General features: G+C 44.1%; 2 protein-coding genes across 11 annotated transcripts in view; one reads left to right on the top strand and one right to left on the bottom strand.

Moving 5' to 3' along the window:
* Nucleotides 1–12,106, top strand: part of LOC105812913 (serine/threonine-protein kinase WNK1) — a 149,322-nt gene extending 137,216 nt beyond the window's left edge. For all 7 annotated transcript variants that reach the window (XM_012647471.1, XM_012647469.1, XM_012647466.1 and 4 more), the window contains 4 exons: nucleotides 235–437; nucleotides 1,859–2,053; nucleotides 8,499–8,686; nucleotides 9,162–12,106. In XM_012647471.1, the coding sequence (XP_012502925.1) occupies nucleotides 235–437; nucleotides 1,859–2,053; nucleotides 8,499–8,686; nucleotides 9,162–9,479 (904 nt within the window). In that variant the 3' untranslated portion in view covers nucleotides 9,480–12,106. The remainder of the gene's footprint in view (nucleotides 1–234; nucleotides 438–1,858; nucleotides 2,054–8,498; nucleotides 8,687–9,161) is intronic.
* Nucleotides 12,107–13,048: 942 nt separating this feature from the next.
* RAD52 (RAD52 homolog (S. cerevisiae)) overlaps nucleotides 13,049–17,713 on the bottom strand; it is a 79,696-nt gene continuing 75,031 nt past the window's right edge. For all 4 annotated transcript variants that reach the window (XM_012647459.1, XM_012647463.1, XM_012647461.1 and 1 more), the window contains exons 8-11: nucleotides 17,043–17,239; nucleotides 16,735–16,880; nucleotides 14,216–14,443; nucleotides 13,049–13,802 (exon numbers count right to left, since the gene is read on the bottom strand). In XM_012647459.1, coding sequence (XP_012502913.1) covers nucleotides 13,741–13,802; nucleotides 14,216–14,443; nucleotides 16,735–16,880; nucleotides 17,043–17,239 — 633 coding nt within the window. In that variant the 3' untranslated portion in view covers nucleotides 13,049–13,740. The remainder of the gene's footprint in view (nucleotides 13,803–14,215; nucleotides 14,444–16,734; nucleotides 16,881–17,042; nucleotides 17,240–17,713) is intronic.

Genomic DNA, 17,713 nt, shown 5'->3' with positions numbered 1-17,713 from the left:
ATTCTTTCCCCTAACACATTATCAATCATTTGTTGTTGGCTAGGAGCTTGCTGGGATATGGCTTGGGTAATGGAGGCCAGCAAGGTGAGTTGACAAGCCAGAGTCTCGTGGTGTAGTACATTTGGGGAAAAGGTTCGTTAGTAACTAGTAAATACTTGAATACAGGTTTAAGACTATGCTGTTAATTCTTGTTTGAATAAAGAGAGTTATGTTTGTTTGATTTATCTTTCATAGACATCTTAAAGAGATTCAGGACCTGCAGAGTCGCCAGAAGCATGAAATTGAATCTTTATATACCAAACTGGGCAAAGTTCCCCCTGCTGTCATTATTCCCCCAGCCGCTCCCCTTTCAGGGAGAAGAAGGCGACCCACAAAAAGCAAAGGCAGCAAATCTAGTCGCAGCAGTTCCTTGGGGAATAAAAGCCCCCAGCTTTCAGGTAAAAAGCCCTAGGCCAGGTCAGCCATGGCTGTCCCATCTTTTGTTTCTGTCTCCAGCTACATATATGACCTATTAAACATTTGTTATTTTTGTCAAATTTCAAAGGTTTCCCTAATATCCTTGCTTCCTTGACTTCCCCTCTCCCCATATTTATTGTGCCTCTTTTTGAGTCTGTGGAAGTAAACTGGATGAGTACAATGGCTTATTCCGTTGTAATCCATATTGCTATGTACTGGTAATCTTCATTTATAGTTGTTTGTAAGGATAAACATTTAGCTTTTCCCATTAACTCTTAGCATTTAACCAAACTTTTGAGCAATTGGAGGAAAATGCATTATTCTCTGTTTAGTAAAGTTTGGGTAGATGCTTCCTTTTAATGATTGAGTTCATCATAATTGCAACTGAGATGAATGTAAATGTCATATAGATACTTGAGTGTGTCTAAGTGGTAACTTCCTTGATTAGAGTTTTTATTTCATTTATCTATATTGGGATAAAGAACTTGCTAGTGATTATAATCAAAGAAATAGTTAAGTCATAATCTCTTGTAAGGAACTATAGTTTGTCTATTTAAATAGAAGATAAACAGCTTTTATCCTTTGGTGAAATTATGGTACTGTTAACAGATAATTAGTTCAAAAGTAAAAGAGGGCTATAAAGTATGTTAGAAAGCAGTTGCAAACTTCTTAGCAGCTCCATTCTATGCAAGCTTTCATAGATGCCTAAATCTTTTCTCTAGCACATTTGAACCAATTCATGAAACCAGTCAACAGAGATGTGATTGTAAGAGAGTTCAGCTGATCTCTGCTCTGATCCCAGTCAGATTCTGACCCCAATTTTGACATGCTTTTTGAGTGGACTTCTATTTAACTATAAATAGTAACTAGGGAACAGAGAGGTTAATCAATTTTAGGACAATTGACCTAGTGATTGAAAGCCACCTACCAAGAATAATTTTAAACATTCATTACTCTGTAATCACATATTTCGACATCTCTTTTATATCTGATGTGGTGCATATTTATAAGAAAGTCTAAGCAGAGACTACCTAATAAGCCCATTTATATTATGATCCAATCTTTTCTAATAGGATTAAAAAAGCCATTGGGGAAGTGCCAGATGGAATCCTGTATCCACTGCATTTCTAGTCTTCTCACTCTGCTCAGGCTTGTGGACCAGCTAGGTTTTCTAAAGCTAAAATGCTTCTGGGATAATTCAGATAGCCCTATTGCCTGTTGATTCTTAGTGTCATTCCTCATTTCCTTTTTTGTTAGTGAGGACTTTGATCTTTCATCGATTTATAGCTTTTGCCCATCGTTATGCACTCAGTGGGACAAATTGAAGGAATAAGAACAATGCCTATTTGAGTGCATTCGGAAAGCTGGATGTGTTTGCTCATGCCCCTTTATCTTCTGGCAGGTAACCTGTCTGGTCAGAGTGCAGCTTCAGTCTTGCACCCCCAGCAGACCCTCCACCCTCCTGGCCACCTCCCAGAGTCCGGGCAGAATCAGCTGTTACAGCCCCTTAAGCCGTCTCCCTCCAGTGACAACCTCTATTCAGCCTTCACCAGCGATGGTGCCATTTCAGTACCAAGCCTTTCTGTTCCAGGCCAAGGTAAGAAATCAAAGCCACCATCATCTTCCAAAAACATTAACTTGGAGATACGACCATCCCTGGGACAAAAGCCTGATGAATAACCTATTATTAAGGTGGGATGAAAGACCAGCTGACTAGAACACGGCCTGTGTGTCGTACACTTCATCTTCGGGCTGAAAAGGGAAGTTGAGTAATGATTAGAGTTGGTGGGCTCATTGCTCCCATCAGGTGAAATAGCTTTTTTTCAAGGGATTACAGTGAAAAGTTACATCTACAACCTATGTGAATAACTGATTTGGGATTTGGAACTTATGTTTTAATACTGGGCTGTTTCCTGGATGAAATTCTAGGGAGTTTTAGCAGTTTCTGAAGGCTAATGCATTTTCTTAGCCAGTGTAGAATTTTGTAACTTCTAAGTATGGGAGTGGTATACTAAAATGAATAGCCCTGCAGTTACCTACTTTCCAAATATGGTTTTGTTTATTAATAATTGATGAAAACATTCCTGCAGAGGAAAGAGCTCTAGCAACATTAGAACAAGAATCAAAAGGAATTGGGTATCTGGGTGGAAGAGAATGGAAAAAATATAGGCAAGTAGCTTAAGTGCCTTTGCCAGTTTCACAGAAACGAGAGATTAGATTGTCTCTTCACGAGATGAGTGTACTTGGTTGGTGAGAAGCACAGACTAGCTCGCATTATTCCCACTGAGAAAAGCATCAGTATTTTGCTTGAAAAGAATTGAGACCTGGTATTTCCAGTCTTACGTATGTGACTCCCTCCAGAAGCTTGTTCTTTTGTGTACCATCTTAGTGCATTTCACCACTCCAGCCTCGAGTTTCTAACATCTTGTAGCTGTGTTCTGTCTCTTCTCCTCTCTCTGTTCTTCCTTGTTTTTCCCCTCTCACAGGCTGTGCGAAGTTTAACTGTGCATCTGAACAGGTGACATTCAAACCTGGTGGCAGGAGGACCCGATTTCTGAGTACGCCCTGCTTGGCTCTTTGTGTGTAACACCTTTACTCCTTCCTCGTCCTCGTTTTTCTGCTGCTTGGAGCTGATGTTTCACACAGTCCATTTTCATTTGTCTCTTTCTGTATATCATCGACTCAGTGGCTTGGCTGAATTACTGTTACCCTCAGAAGTTTGGGTCTGCACATCAATTATGATAAAAGGTTTAGAAATAATAATAGGTTTCTACAAATTTCACTATAACTTTCTGGTAGAATTGCTTCTTCATAGAGCTGTGACAGAGGGTATCAAGGCTGTAGACTGCTGGGTCATTTAGAATAATGAAAACTACACTCCACGGTCCTATTCATCTCACTGCCCTGCCCCTAGAAGTGACAGGAAGCATCTTGACCACTGATGCACTTAGATCTTGGCAGCAGGTAAAAGTTATACCCTGTTTTTTCCATTCTTTTTCAGAGTAGGTTGAAATCTTTTTTTTCTCCCCCTCAATTAAGCCTAAGAATCTACCAGTTGAAAAGATGCTAGAATCTCTTCATTAGATCACCACTGCCCTCAAACCCCATAAAATCAATAGTTCAAAAAGTGGTTATTCTGATAAAGCATTTATTCTGCTAAAGACCAAAGCCCAGAACCTACAAGTGAAAATGGTCTTTTTAACATAATTGCTGGGATTTCCCAGCTTTCTGCTTAGAAACAAGGCACAATAGCAAGTCACCTTCTTCCCCATATGTGACATGAAGATGTGGCCTGTGTCCTAGGGTTGTTGTACATGTCAGGGAAGACCGGTTACACAGAAACAAGTAGCATGTGGGAAGCATGCATGGTTTCCCTCGGGTTAGCCAGTGCCTCCCTGGCACATGAGTAGGTGGTCAGTAAATGTTTATTGAAATAATAGTTTAAAAAACAAACAAACAAAAACATAGTTCAAGTAGAAAAAGCTTTTTGGAAGTTGGTGAAAGATGTTCTCTATTCAGGCCTCAAACTTCTGATGTGGTTATTGAAGTGCTTTGTAAATGCATGTGCTAAGGCCATCACTGTTTCCGAGTGTGGTCCAGGGGTCTTTGGGCCTCTTTGTGGTGGCAAGGATTTACACCTCCCTTTATTCTCTGTAGTGACCAGATTTAAAGGGAAGTACAACACATTAACTTCCATTTCCCTTACTCACACATTCATAACCGTTCCACACTGCTGTCTTCTTCACCGGAACTAGTGACGGATCGGCTGTACTTGAGGCAGCCTCTCACTGCCTTTGCCTTTCCCCACGATCACTAGTCCAGGGCTATTTAACAAAGAAAGGGGTAGAAGGCAGTACCCAATTTGGTAGTTTTCCAAGCATGTGTGATATTTGAATACCCAGATTAATAATTTTGCTGGTTAGACTAACCTGGACTATGCCTAACACTTGACACTTAAATAAACATTTAATTTGTATGTCCAGCTAGAAAGATGAAAATACATTAATAGTAGGAGGCAAGGGTTTTGAAGTAGAATGGGAGATATGAGGGCTATGATATACAGCCTGAAATGTCTGAGAGGGAAGAAAGAGAACCAAGGCTGCTTTTTGTGAAGTATAATGTGACGACTACCACTTTAATTAATTCTATAAGTTTTTACCCCACACTTAAAGGTAGGTGATATTTCCCCTGTTGTTCAAATGAAAGTTGTTAGAAATATTAAATCTTATCACTTCCCTTTGGGTCTAAAACGAGAGGCCCTACATCTCTTGAAGGCACATCAGGATACGTCGTGTAAGCCTGGTGAACAAATCCCAAGAGGCAGACTTAAAGAAATATGGAGGCATGCTACAGTGGCTCATGCAATCCCAGCAATTTGGGAGGCCAAGGCAGGAGGATCACTCGAGGCCAGGAGTTCGAGACCAGTCTAGGCAATGTAGCAAGACCCTGTATCCATAAAAAATTTTTAAAAAAGATTATGAAGAAATATGCAAAGAAAACAAGTACTTTAAAAGGGTGGGGATCTTACTAGTTCGGGATATATTATTCTATGCTCTCAAAATAGATAATGGTTTGGAAGCACGGCTTGGCTTACTGTTCTATTTATGTTCAGAGGTTGCTTGTTTTCCACATAGTTTTAAAGATTTTTCTGGAAGGGAAGGGGTTGGTATATATGTCTAGGATGTGGAACTATAATAACCAATTTAAAGAGATTTAAAGCTGTAACAATGGTAATGTCCATCTGTCAGCCTACTGTGGTAAGATTGCTAATGCATTTAATTAAGTGCTTTTTAACAACCCAGCTGGAGAGACAGGAAGTGAGACAGGGTCAGTGGAAACACTGCTTGGGTATTTGAAATTCAAGCAGTGAGACCTAAGAGATTGGCGTTCCTCCCCCATTCCAGAGCCATGGTGCGGGGCATTGCTCCTTTAGATACAGAGATTGGGTGTGGAAACTCAGCATCTGTTAGCCAGGTAACACAGCCCATCGGATGATCATGTCAGGCTAACAGCCGGTTACATACATCCCATAGAACTGTGTCTGTTCCTTCAGAGTGGAGGAGGGGGGAAAAAGGAGAAAAAAAAAACTCTCTGTATGGCAAGGACTACCCATCCGTCTCCCCTCCTGCCTTCTCTTGCTGGGCCTTTGTGTGCTGTTTAAGATTCTAAATATTTTACACGGATGTTTCTTTATCTTTAACACATTGCTTCTTTCTTTGTGCTTCAGGGAAGATGGTGAAAAAAGTCTGTCCTTGCAACCAGCTCTGTAGTAATTATCTTTTTTTTCTGTTACTTTTGGTCGTTGATTGCAACACCTTTTACCTATAAGTTCTTTTGAACTCTGAAGCCTCACAGCTCCCTGATTCCTAACTTCCATCTAGCTCTGCACCCTTTTCTAATACGTTTTTTAACACACTTAATTGCTAACTACTAGCTATTCTTCCAGACTGAGAAATCACCTCCTAGTCAGTGCTGTCAGTGAGGACCCCATGTGAGCCTAGCTCTGTGGCAGTCACGGATCGGTGATGCCCGTGGGCGGTGCAGTGTATAGGGAGGTCAGAGAGGCCTGGCTCCTGTGGGAAAGAGAGCCCTGTAGCCAGCAGGTAAGTGGCAGGCACTGTCAGAGCCCCACTGGAAACCCAGCAGGTGAAAGCATCTGAAAGTCCACGTAGTGGGCGATGTCTGCTAGATCGGTGAGGAGAGAAATACCACTTTGTAGAGTTGGGCTTCTTAGACCGATGGCTTCTCGTTAAAGTACAGATAACTCAGCAACCCAGCAGGCTACTACAAGGTTCTCGCGAGGGTCAACAGGAAAGCTCCATACTTGGGTGCTGGCCAGTGCATTGTGTCTCGTAATAGATCATCGTTACTGCGATCTGACGGCGTGGGGGTGGGGGAACTGTATTACCACGGCAGGAGAAAATCAAAGTAAGAATTCTCGGGAGCAAGTAAATACTACTCTTCGGAGCTTTTTCAGAAGAACTGAAAAAGGTTTAGAGACTGACTAGCACACTCTCTGGAAGTCCTCTCTGCTGTGGTAGCTTTGATGGTCAAGTCTGCTTTTCCCAGGAGTTAATTTCTAGTCAGAAAGGGATGCGTTTGTTTCTTTCTTTAACGGGAAGCCTGTTCACAGAAGCCAGAATAAGGTTTAACTGTATGGTTAACTCTTCCTCATGGGATAAACCCCACTTTTGGAGTTCAGTATTAGGTAACAGAGGTTACGATGAAAGATGAAATTTGGTTCTAAAGGGGCCTCACAGTACCAAGGGCGACTAACGCCACACTGGAGAGGCGTGACTCCCAGCATGAGCCTTGTGCACAAGCGGCGCTCACCTCTCCTGAGCTCCTCGTATTCAGCTTCCGACAGCCCTGCTCTCCCGTGGTTATTTCTGGCTTTTGTTTTGATTCTCTCTCGCATCAAGCTCACCAAGCAATAACCATTCACACGGGATGGCAGTCCTCGTGCATGCGATCTGCTTGCTTTCCAGATCTGGTCACTGTCCTGGCCGCCCATCCTCACTGCCTGTGCTTCCCTCTTCACCTCCGGCTCACGGTTGCTATTTGCAGAAGGCTGTTTCCTGTGCTTTGATACTTTTCCACTTGGGTTCCTGTACTCTAGGGGAAGTGACTCTTCCCTGCACACTGTATGTGCGATAGCAATCCCCGCGCGGCTCCAGCGGGCACCGGGAAGTGAGCTGACATGCACACTGCCTTGGTTCCGTGTCTTGCCACGGCGGTAAGCAGCATGTGACCTTCCTCACTCTGCACCTCACCTCAGAGTTAGCCGTTAGCGTAGCACAGACATGCTGGCGTGTGCCATTCCCTGGGTGGCAGGGTAGAAACTGGACTTGAGACCAGCAGCGGTCAATAACGGGCTTTAAATGGCAGGGTTGCGTTAGGCGTGCCACTGTGCTCTGGTGCTGCTTCGACCTGGAAAGCAGGGAAACGCATGCACTTATTTAGCCCCCGCATTACTTGGGTGTCTTAGGGTCTAGTGGCTCACAACTTAACTTTAGTAGCTTTTATTTATTCTGTAGCAAGTGTGAGATCTGATAAGAAAGTGGGGGGTGAGAGAAAAAAAACAAGACCGTGACTCTTCTTTCCCTCTTCCCTAATCGTGCCTCTTCGAATCATCTTCAGTGTGCCCTCCAGCAGAACCGAAATCAGGCAGGACACAGACTCCTTCTTCCTTTCTCATCAAACCATAGAAATAGAATTCCTTCATCACAGCCTCAAAGCTTCCTCCTTCCCTTTGCACCCTGCCTCAGCTGCATTTTCCTGTTGCTTCTTCGTGGTGTTCTGGGAAGAGTGGGGAGAAGGGGTGAGAATCCTTGAACCAATTGAAACTGAGGTCATCTTCAGGAAAACCTTGTCTTCCTGGAGTTGAAAGATTCAGGCACACCATGCAGTCCCTTCCGCATGAGAACTGGGGGAGGTCGAAGGCTTAACTCTTAACCAGGTTTATGTTTGCAAATTCGTGTTTATGGGTCCAGGTGAAAAAGTTTTTTGAACAGAGCATGCTCTTTCTGTTTTAAAGAATGTGGCAGTGTCCACATGGTCTGGGAACCCCGTCTTCTCCTTGGCCAAGCACCTACCTTTGCATTCCTATTCCTGCTTTAACCCAGCCAAATGCACAAGAAATCCTTTTCTTCTGGCCCCGCATTCTGCCAAATTCCAGATCAACTAGCCTTGTTGACCACTTCACGGCTCCCTCATCAGTACGATGCTGGGAACGGAGCGCTGGCAGCTGCAGTGCGCTGAGATGCTCCGTGAGGGGCTGAGAGAGGTCCCTGCCTTTTGCGCCTGCCATTGTCCTGAATCGTTCAGCCTTACTCAAGAGAAACTGTTTTTATTACCCTTTATACCAAAACAAATGGCTGAATAAAACCTTAGAAAGTCTTCCTTTCTTGCATGGCTTCCCAGTTCATCCTCTCCCCATTCTGTGGTTTGCCATTCATTATCCTGTGAAGTTTTCCCTCTTCCTGAAATCATAACCCAGGCTGCTTCTAATGCTTATATTCTGTTCCTTCTTACGACTCTAGGGACCAGCAGCACCAACACCGTCGGGGGCACAGTGAACAGCCAAGCCACCCAGGCTCAGCCTCCTGCCATGACGTCCAGCAGGAAGGGCACATTCACAGATGACCTGCACAAATTGGTAGACAACTGGGCCCGAGATGCCATGAATCTGTCAGGCAGGAGAGGAAGCAAAGGACATACGAACTATGAGGTGAGGCGTCCCTTTTTGCCATTAGACCTAATCTGTCAGAGCATCACTTAACACACAGCTAAATCCAAGGTGATACAAACTACCTAGGCTACTTCACATTGAATGCCATGACATTCTTCAGTAGCTCATGAATTTTAACACTCTTTAGAAAAACAAGGCAAACATCACCCAGGTGCCCTTTTATTCTTCCTTCCCTGAATTGCTGGCCTCTTACGAGCCAGCTGTTTCTCCCCTTTTCCTTCAGCATCCTGAACTGCACGTGCAGACACGCACATACACATGACAGCCTCCCTTCTACTCGGAAGAGTCATTTTCACTCTTACGTGGTAAATATAAAGAGCCAGTGAATACCGTGGAAGGCTTTGTTTCGTTTTGCCATACCCGACAAAACAGATGTGTGTTTCAGTGCTGCCCATTTTACACCCACGGGCATCAAACCCACAGCAGACTTCACCTGTGGTGGTTTTGTTTCCAGGGCCCTGGGATGGCGAGGAAGTTCTCCGCGCCTGGGCAGCTGTGCGTCTCCATGACCTCAAACCTGGGCGGCTCCGCCCCCATCTCTGCAGCATCAGCTACCTCTCTAGGTCACTTCACCAAGTCTCTGTGCCCCCCACAGCAGTACGGTTTCCCAGCTGCCCCGTTCGGCGCTCAGTGGAGTGGGACGGGTGGCCCAGCACCACAGCCGCTTGGCCAGTTCCAACCTGTGGGAACTGCCTCCTTGCAGAATTTCAACATCAGCAATTTGCAGAAGTCCATCAGCAACCCCCCAGGTTCCAACCTGCGGACCACTTAGACCTGAGGCCGTTAACCGAGCAGATCTGGGGCAGGAGATGGAATGCTGATGGGGGGGGGGTGGGAAAGTAGCCTCTTACTAACTGCTAGTGCTGCGTTTAACTGGTTATTTCTTGCCAGAAGGGAATGTTCTAATACCGCTTTGAGCCCACAGAACGGAGAGTCTCTTTCCCCCTCCATTTATTGGAGTGGGACAAGAACAGCTTTCTTGTGAAGGGGCAGCTTCAGACCCGCTTTCCTGTTCTTCCATACCCAACAGTGAGGGCTTGGGCGAGGAGAGAGAATCTTGTTCATGAGGAAGCCACTAGAGAGCTCGATGTAAAATCAAAGCCCATCTGTGTTTTCAAGTGGGCGGGGCTCCTAATTTTGGTACACGCCCCAAATCCCTTACTCTCCCTCCACAGTCCAAACCACAAAACACACAAAAAAAGCTATTGGGCTATCTCCTGCCTTGCTCCTACCCCTCTTCCCCCGCCCCTTCTTTTTGTTTTTCTTTGCTTTTTAGAACCCAGTGGAAAATACCAGGGGACTGGGGGTGTAACCCTTATGATAGGTCATTAGTGCTTCAAGCAAAAGATACTAGCAGCTTTGACTGCAGCATTAGCAATTAGGGAAAAAAATTAAGTTCCCTGCGGACATGTAACTTTGCCATCAGTTTTGATGTGGAAACACTGTGATATTATATAAATGTTGTTGGACAACAGTAGTTTTAAAGGTAACATGAAACGTTTAAAAAGTTCCAAAAAAAGCTAGCTCTGTCCTTTACTTATTGAGACACTTTAACTTTTTTCCTTTGTATTTCCATTGTATTAGATAAATAAATGTGAATGTAAAATTGTATAAATTACTGTACTTGAATACTTCTGTTCTCCCAGTGTTGCTTGCTGGACATTTTAGTGCCTTGGACTTCTATTGCTTCTGCCATTAGCGTCAACTTACCAGACCCCAGATCAGCAAAGGGCATGTGGGGGAAATCGTAGGTCCATGTGACCCTAGCGGTGGATATGCCAAAGGGAAGTTGAAAGAGTATTTTTTTTAAGTCATTCAACAATTTTGTCTAGAGCAGGTGTAAGATGAGTCAGGTGAGAAGTTGGCATCAGTGGGTGAAAGCAGAGGTTCTGTTTCAGGAACAGTTGAGGGAGGGGCATTGTAACAAAATCGGGCAATTTAGAAGACTGAGTGGTGTGTGCTCAGTGAAAGAGAAAGACAGACTCGAGTGGGGGACAAACCTGTTTAGAAGACACTGATGCCCAGCCAGCGACTGTCGCGAACCTCACTTATTTGAGCTGGGCTTGGACAGACAAGATCTAGAAGAAATTAAACATAAAGGGAAGGGGGGAGCGGCTAGTTTTTACGTTGGAAAATGTGATAGGTAGCGAAAAGCCACAGATGGAGAAAGTTGCTCTAAGAAGAACTGTTTGGATCGCTTTCCTCTTGCACATGGACCGTGCGTTTCTCAGCTTGGGGTACTATGTTTTGTGGAAAATGAATCTTTCTACATCTGAATAAGCATTGTCAAAAAGAATGCTTATTCCTACTCATTTCCTCTATGGTGTCCAAATGGTTGCAGGATTATACTCTATTGTGCCACGTTTATTTCTAAAATTATAACCAATATTCTCGTATTTTCATATAAATATTTCCTTTAATAACTGCAACCAACCAGTATTATTTAGTGCTATGCCTAATTGTAATGGGCAGTTCTTTCGTTTTCAGAGCTTTCCAGAAATACTGTCCTAATTGGCTATGTTTGGGAACTCTGTTATCTCTGAGGATGGATAAAGAAGCTAGGACTCTTAATCTGGGGGTGCCTCTTCTCCTGACTCTCAGTTGGGAAACTGACACATCCCCAACCTTTGACCCCCCCGCCCCCACCTGCGCCATTGGCGCATCCCGGGAATCCCAGCCGTAGGAAGAGCCGAGTCCTGTTCGTTCCTTACAGGCCTATTTTCTTGACCGCGTGGCCGAGGCCCCACAGACGCGAGTGAGAGCTGAGGGTTTAGGAAGGTCGGGTTGAAAAGGCCAGCGGTTTCAAGCCCTGCTTTAAAGCTGTTTACTCATTCTCTGCTTGTGATTCTTGGCGAGAGGGTGAGAGTGAGGCCAGCACAGAGTGCCGAGTAAGTGAGAAGTGGATGCCTGAGACGATGGAACAAACCTTTATCCCAGAGGAACGAGGGAGCCAAATGCAGCACATTATTGTTTTGTTATTTTGGTTTAATAATTTTGAGATCTTTTCACTCATACACAAAAGCTAAGAACTGGTTTTATTTACTGTTGATTTTTCCCCCTCCTGTGGATGAAATAACTGAAGCCTAGAGGAAGGAACTAGTGCTACTGAACTCTTTAAATTATTTTTGTGTTAATAGTACACTGAGTATCTTTTTCCACATTAAAAAAAAGATCTTTCTGAATTATAAATGTTTTCCTTACATTATTTAACAATGTATACTGTTTAAAAAAACAAACTGAATTCAAACTTCGGGGGTTTCTCAGCAGCCATTAATTGTACATTCTGCACTAACTCTGGGTGTTGCGCTTCTTGTACGATTGCGCTTTGTGCTTCAGTTTGTTACCTTTGTAGACTTATTTAATGAAACCATTCAAATAAACAAAACTTGCTTTTGTTGAGCTGTGAGGTTTCATTTCCAGCAAATTCCCTTTTCACATTCTCATTGGCATTATTTTGAGTTACGTACAACTTAAAACTGGATTCTTAATTCCCAGGAGTTTGTTTTTTAATCAACAGTATTGCCCTGAACTAAGATTATGTTGCAGACAAAGGTGGTATTTTTTCCTGAGCAAAATGGTAAGGATATCAAAATCAAAAGCTGGAATATGTGACCAAATCCGCGCCAACAGCAGGTGAAGTAAGAGCCTTCAGAAGACAGGGAGGTCAGGGTAAGCTGCGACCTCTTCATCTTCCAAAGGAATAGAAATAGTCAACTGCTGCTCTCAGAGTTCCATACCTCAGTCCAGCCTCCCACAGATGGGGCTGCGATCCAAAAATCAGAAGTTACTGCTTCAAGATTAGGCACCGCACAGCCCAAAATTCACCTAAAAAAGTAAGATGGCAAACTCATTAGTTGGGGGAAAGAATTCTGAAACATCTAAACACTGTGAAAAACCAATTCCTGTTAAGGTGGATTACATCTCACATCTGAAATGGGGACATAAAAGCATCTACGGTATTTGACCATCCCTAACCCAAAACCCGAATGCTCCCAAAGCCCAAACTTCCTGAGTACCACCTGATGCCAAGTGGGACATTCCACCCCTGACCCCATGTGACAGGTTTTAGTCACATGAGTTTATTCAGCCCCAAGGGTAGAAACCCTCCCAGCCCCAGCTGCAATGTATCTTGTGCACAAACTTTGTTTTGTGCACAAAATTATTTAAAATATTGTATAAAATCACCTTCGGGCTATGTGTATAAGATAAATATAAAACATAAATGAATTTCATATTTAGACCTGGGTCCCACCCCCAAGCTATCTCCTAATGTACAGGCAAATACTCTAAAATCCAAAACACCTCTGGTCGCATGCACTTCAGATAAGGGATACTCGGCCTGTAAGATATTTTCCATTTTGTTAAAAAGTAGAGGATTTGCTTCTCAAAATGCCTTTTCCTTGGTCTTAGATCATTATTTCCTTGCTTAGGAAAAAATGTTGGTCTTGAAATAATGTAGGATTATGATGTCGTAAACCCATAAATTAGAGATTATGTTAAATAGCAGATGAAGACTGCAGCCTGGATGCATGCAAGCAGTAAAAAGCACTGCTGCCCCCGTTCCTGTCATGAGGTACAGTACTCAGGTGGACAACATTAAAAGCATGGAGACCCGAAAGGAAAGGAAGCAGATTACTCCAAACAATTTAATGTAGGCAATTGTTAAAGCTCATGCTTAGTACCAAGTCTGGCCTCTCTTGCTTGGTGGCAGGCAGCCCGTGGTGAGTCCCAAAATGTCCTACCTTTATTAACATAATAGCTTAGAAATAAATAGTGGAAAGCCACAAGAGCCAAAGAAAAGGTATTTCGTCTGTCCAGTGCCTCCCCCCGGCAGTGTGTGACAAGCTTCCTGAAGGCGCTCAGCTCTATCTACAGTAGACTCAGTCAAATCCTCTGATAAGGTTCAGAATAAGCAAAATAAATCCTTAGAAATTAAGTTCATTCCCCAGTAATAACGACCAACATCACGACCAAAAAGTCGTTTTCCAAAGTCCTTTTGTGGCAAGAGTCCAGTGATGTAGGCTGAGCCTCGGTTAAGATGGATCCAATTTCCTTTTCTTCGTGTCCTGGCTCTTCTTAAGAGATTCCCAGTTACCTGTGGATGATGAAATGGCTCACAAGTAACTGCCATGATTTTAAAATAAAGAATAAACTGACAGTTAATAATTTCTGGAATTGTATTAATGATCCTAATTAGACTAGGAGCCCATGAATGAAAATTATCGTTAAGAGGAAAGCAGAGCCCTCGGCTAACCCTATACCAAAGGGTGTCACACTCAGGAAGGACCTGCCTTTAGTAGGAAAAGCTCAGTGTGCCCGTCCTTAAGCTTCCTGCTCCTGTCAAAGGCTGCGCCTGAAAGCAGGAGCCCCCAGGAGAAGTTCTGGCTCTGAAATCAATTACCTTCTACTTACACTGCTTACTCCCCTGAACGATTCCAGCCAACTTAAGTGCCATCCTTCCCTTAAAATTCAGAGTTAACTTTTGTTCCTAAACACTTCTCTTCCTACCTGTTACATGCTGCTCAGTGCCGTACGTTTGGGGTTGCCGGGGTCCAGATTTTGCTTGTGGTTTCTGGTGGCAAAGGTCGTGCGGGGTCCTGTTCGGGATCACCGTCTTGTTGTTTGATGCGAGTGTCTCAGATGTCTGGGGTGGTTCTGCTCCAAACAAGGGCTTGATAGCACTGTCCAATCCATCTGGAGTCAGATCCCACATTTCAGGATTATCTTCAAGATTCTCTACAGAGATCACAGAAAAAAGTGTAGCATCAGCAAATAATGAAGTATTCTCACAGAAAGTCCTGGAAACACTGGCCATGGGAAATCCCGTGCCTTGAGTGCCCTGTGATAGTTTTTGGACTCTCTATCCCTGAAAGTGCACTGAAGCTTCCCTTTGGTTAGCACGAAAGCAGAGCTAGGTACCTGCATCGGCCAGAACCCCTGCCAGTAAAAACGAGGACTCCTAACGCCTCTTCGAATGCACATGTGACTAAAAGCATAAAGCACAGTAGCCGGTGAGCATTTCGTGGGTATTTACTGATTAATTCCTGAGTCACACCTGCAAGGCAGGCCTTCTCAGTGCCCAGTGCTGTGCGGCACAGGAGGGGCCGGAAGGGCAGCTGTAGTTTACACCGGAGAAAAAGGACGAGTCGGAAATCACGTAACTAAATGGAACTTCAGAGATTAGGTCTCTTGCCCCTCTTGCGAGCGGAGCAGTCTGAGTGCAAAGCTGCCCGGGGCCAGGCGGGCTCAGACCGTGCAAGAACTCAAGATCACTGAGTCCCAGTCCTACCTACAGGTCTACCTGGGGTTTGTTTTTGTGGATTTTTTTTTAATTAACAGAGTTTAACTGGGCAAAGGATGATTCATGAATCAGGCAGTCCCCAAGCCAGAATAGGTTCAGAGAGACTCCCTATATGTGGTTTAAAATAACTGTTCCTTCTCAATAAAATGAGAAAAACAAAAGTTCGTTTCTCCTTCAACAGCAAAAGTAAAGGGGTTATTGGAAGCCACCTACTCCAGTGGCGGGCTTGCTTTTTAAAGCCGTAACCCTCGCTCACACAAAACCTTAAGCAGAAATCCAATATGTGAAATACATTAGAAGAACAGTGGCTCTGGTTGTCCGGTAGAGAGGTAGGGAAAAGCCCTAGAGGACGCCCTACTCCACACGCCACCCCGGGAGCTTCTCCAGTGGTTTAGAAGCTAAACATCTGGATTAACTCATTATTAAGGATATCCTAGGACAGTAAGAGGTGTGTTTTTTTCACATTAATTTCAGCCTGTCAGTGCTGAGGAGGATATTTTTTTTTTTTCTCTCTGAGACAGAGTCTCACTCTGTCTTCCGGGCTAGAGTGCCGTGGCGTCATCCTAGCTCACAGCAACCTCAAACTCCTGGGCTCAAGTGATCCTCCTGCCTCAGCCTCCCGAGTAGCTGGGACTACAGGCATGCGCCACCATGCCCAGCTAATTTTTTCTATGTATTTTTAGTTGTCCAGCTAATTTTTCCTATTTTTGGTAGAGACGGGGTCTCGCTCTTGCTCAGGCTGGTCTCGAACTCCTGAGCTCAAACAATCCTCCCGCCTGGGCCTCCCAGAGAGCTAGGATTACAGGCGTGAGCCACCGCGCCCGGCCCTGAGGGGGATATTAATGAACCAAACATGGAACAAGTCCTCTGTGAATATTCATAATTTGTAGAGAAAAACTGGGCAGAAGTTCATTTGGTCTGGAATAAGCCCTTTCTTTGTTTCTGCTCTCTGGGCAAGGACCACTGCTCTACCAAAAAAAAAAAATGTCTCTATTATTCCCACTGAATCTGGACTCTGAAATAAACTAAAGTCATCAAATAATCTATCAAAAGCTCCCATTATCTTCAAACCCAATTTTTCCTTCTATTTAAAGACATGACAGAAACAAAACTTTCTAATGCAAAGATGGACAAAGTATCTGAAGCAAAAAAACCCTTTTTACCCTGAAATTTCTAATTCCAGAAGATTATGTCAAGGCCCATTTACTTCCCTAAAAAAAAACATTGTCTTTAGAAATAAGAAAGTGCACGGCAGAGTTCACTATCTTTTTTTAAGATTTTCCGAGATGAGGTTGCCCAGGCTGGAGTGCCGTGGCATCATCATAGTTCGCTGTATCCTCGAACTCCTGGGCTCAAGTGATCCTCCCACCTCAGCCTCCTGAGAAGCTGGGACTACAGGTGCCACCACCACACCTGGCTTTTTTTTTGGTAAAGACAGGGTTCTCGGTACACTGCCCAGGCTAGTCTCAAACTCCTGGCCTCACGCAACCCTGCCTTAGCCTCCCAAAGTGCTGGGATTATAGGTGTGAGCCACCACGCCCAACCCAGATCCGCTACCCTTAATTTCCTGGACTTATTTCTCCCATGTGTAGCTTGAGACAAGTCCTGGTGAAGTCGGGTTTGGAGCTGGCCACGGGGTGACTGGCAGAGAATCGGGCATCCTGTCCACTAGACTTCCTCTTTCAGATACACCTCCCAGGGCCTCTGCTCCCATCTTCCCACACACCCGCACTCTTCTCTTCAGCTGATGGAGGAGATATCCGAACTTGCTGCTGTCTCTCCATTTGCTCCCGGAACTGCTGCTGCAGCTGCTTTTGCCGGAGCTTCCGCTGGTAAGTGGCGTCGTCCTCCGCAGTGGCCGAGGTCAGGTGTCTGCATCAGGACAGCAACAAGGTGGGAGACAGTTCCTGAGTGACAGCTGTGGTTCCTCAGGGAGCACACACCAGCCTGCTGGCTCTGAAGGTAGAAACGAGGGCAAACGAAACTGCACGAGAAGCAGCAGAAGAGGAAAGGAAGGGAACTTGGACCCCGTACCGGGGGCTGCAGCCCTTCTCCTCCTGTATCACAATGTGGGGATCATCCGGGTGGCAAGGTCTGCAAGGGGACGTCACTTCCTGTGGTTTTGGGTGTCCCAGCACCCTGTTTGGGTGACAGCTGTTGTATCTTGCCTGTTCCACAGAGGGTTCAAAATCTTGTCTCTTTGCTTTAGTTAAATCCACTTCCAGAGGCAACTAATAAGGAAAGAAAGAGGATAAAATACCTCGAGATAAATGAAAACTAAAATTCAACATACCAAAACTTCTGGGATGCAGTGAAAGCAATCCTAAGAGGGAAGTTAAACACATAAATTAAAAAATAAGAAAAAAAAAGGAAGATCTGAAATCAGCAACTTGACTTTATACCTCAAGGAACAAACTAAACCCAAAACTAGCAGAAGGAAGTAAATAAAAGAAAGATTAGAGCAGAGATAAATGAAATAGAGAATACAAAAACAGGGGGAAAAAAATCAACAAAAATAGGAGTTGTTTTTTTTTTTGAAAAAAATCAAAATTGACAAACCCTTAACTAGATACAGAAAAGAAGAGCAAAGACTCAGGTCGATGAATACAGATTTTAAAATCCCCAACAAAATATTAGTAAACCAAATTCAATAGCATGTTAAAAGGATTATACAACATGGCCAAATGAGATTCATTCCTAGAATG

This window comes from Propithecus coquereli, unplaced genomic scaffold, assembly GCF_000956105.1.
Source record: "Propithecus coquereli isolate 6110/MARCELLA unplaced genomic scaffold, Pcoq_1.0 Scaffold269, whole genome shotgun sequence".
In the NCBI taxonomy this organism is placed as follows: domain Eukaryota; kingdom Metazoa; phylum Chordata; class Mammalia; order Primates; family Indriidae; genus Propithecus; species Propithecus coquereli.
This window is presented reverse-complemented; position numbering and strand designations above follow the sequence as displayed.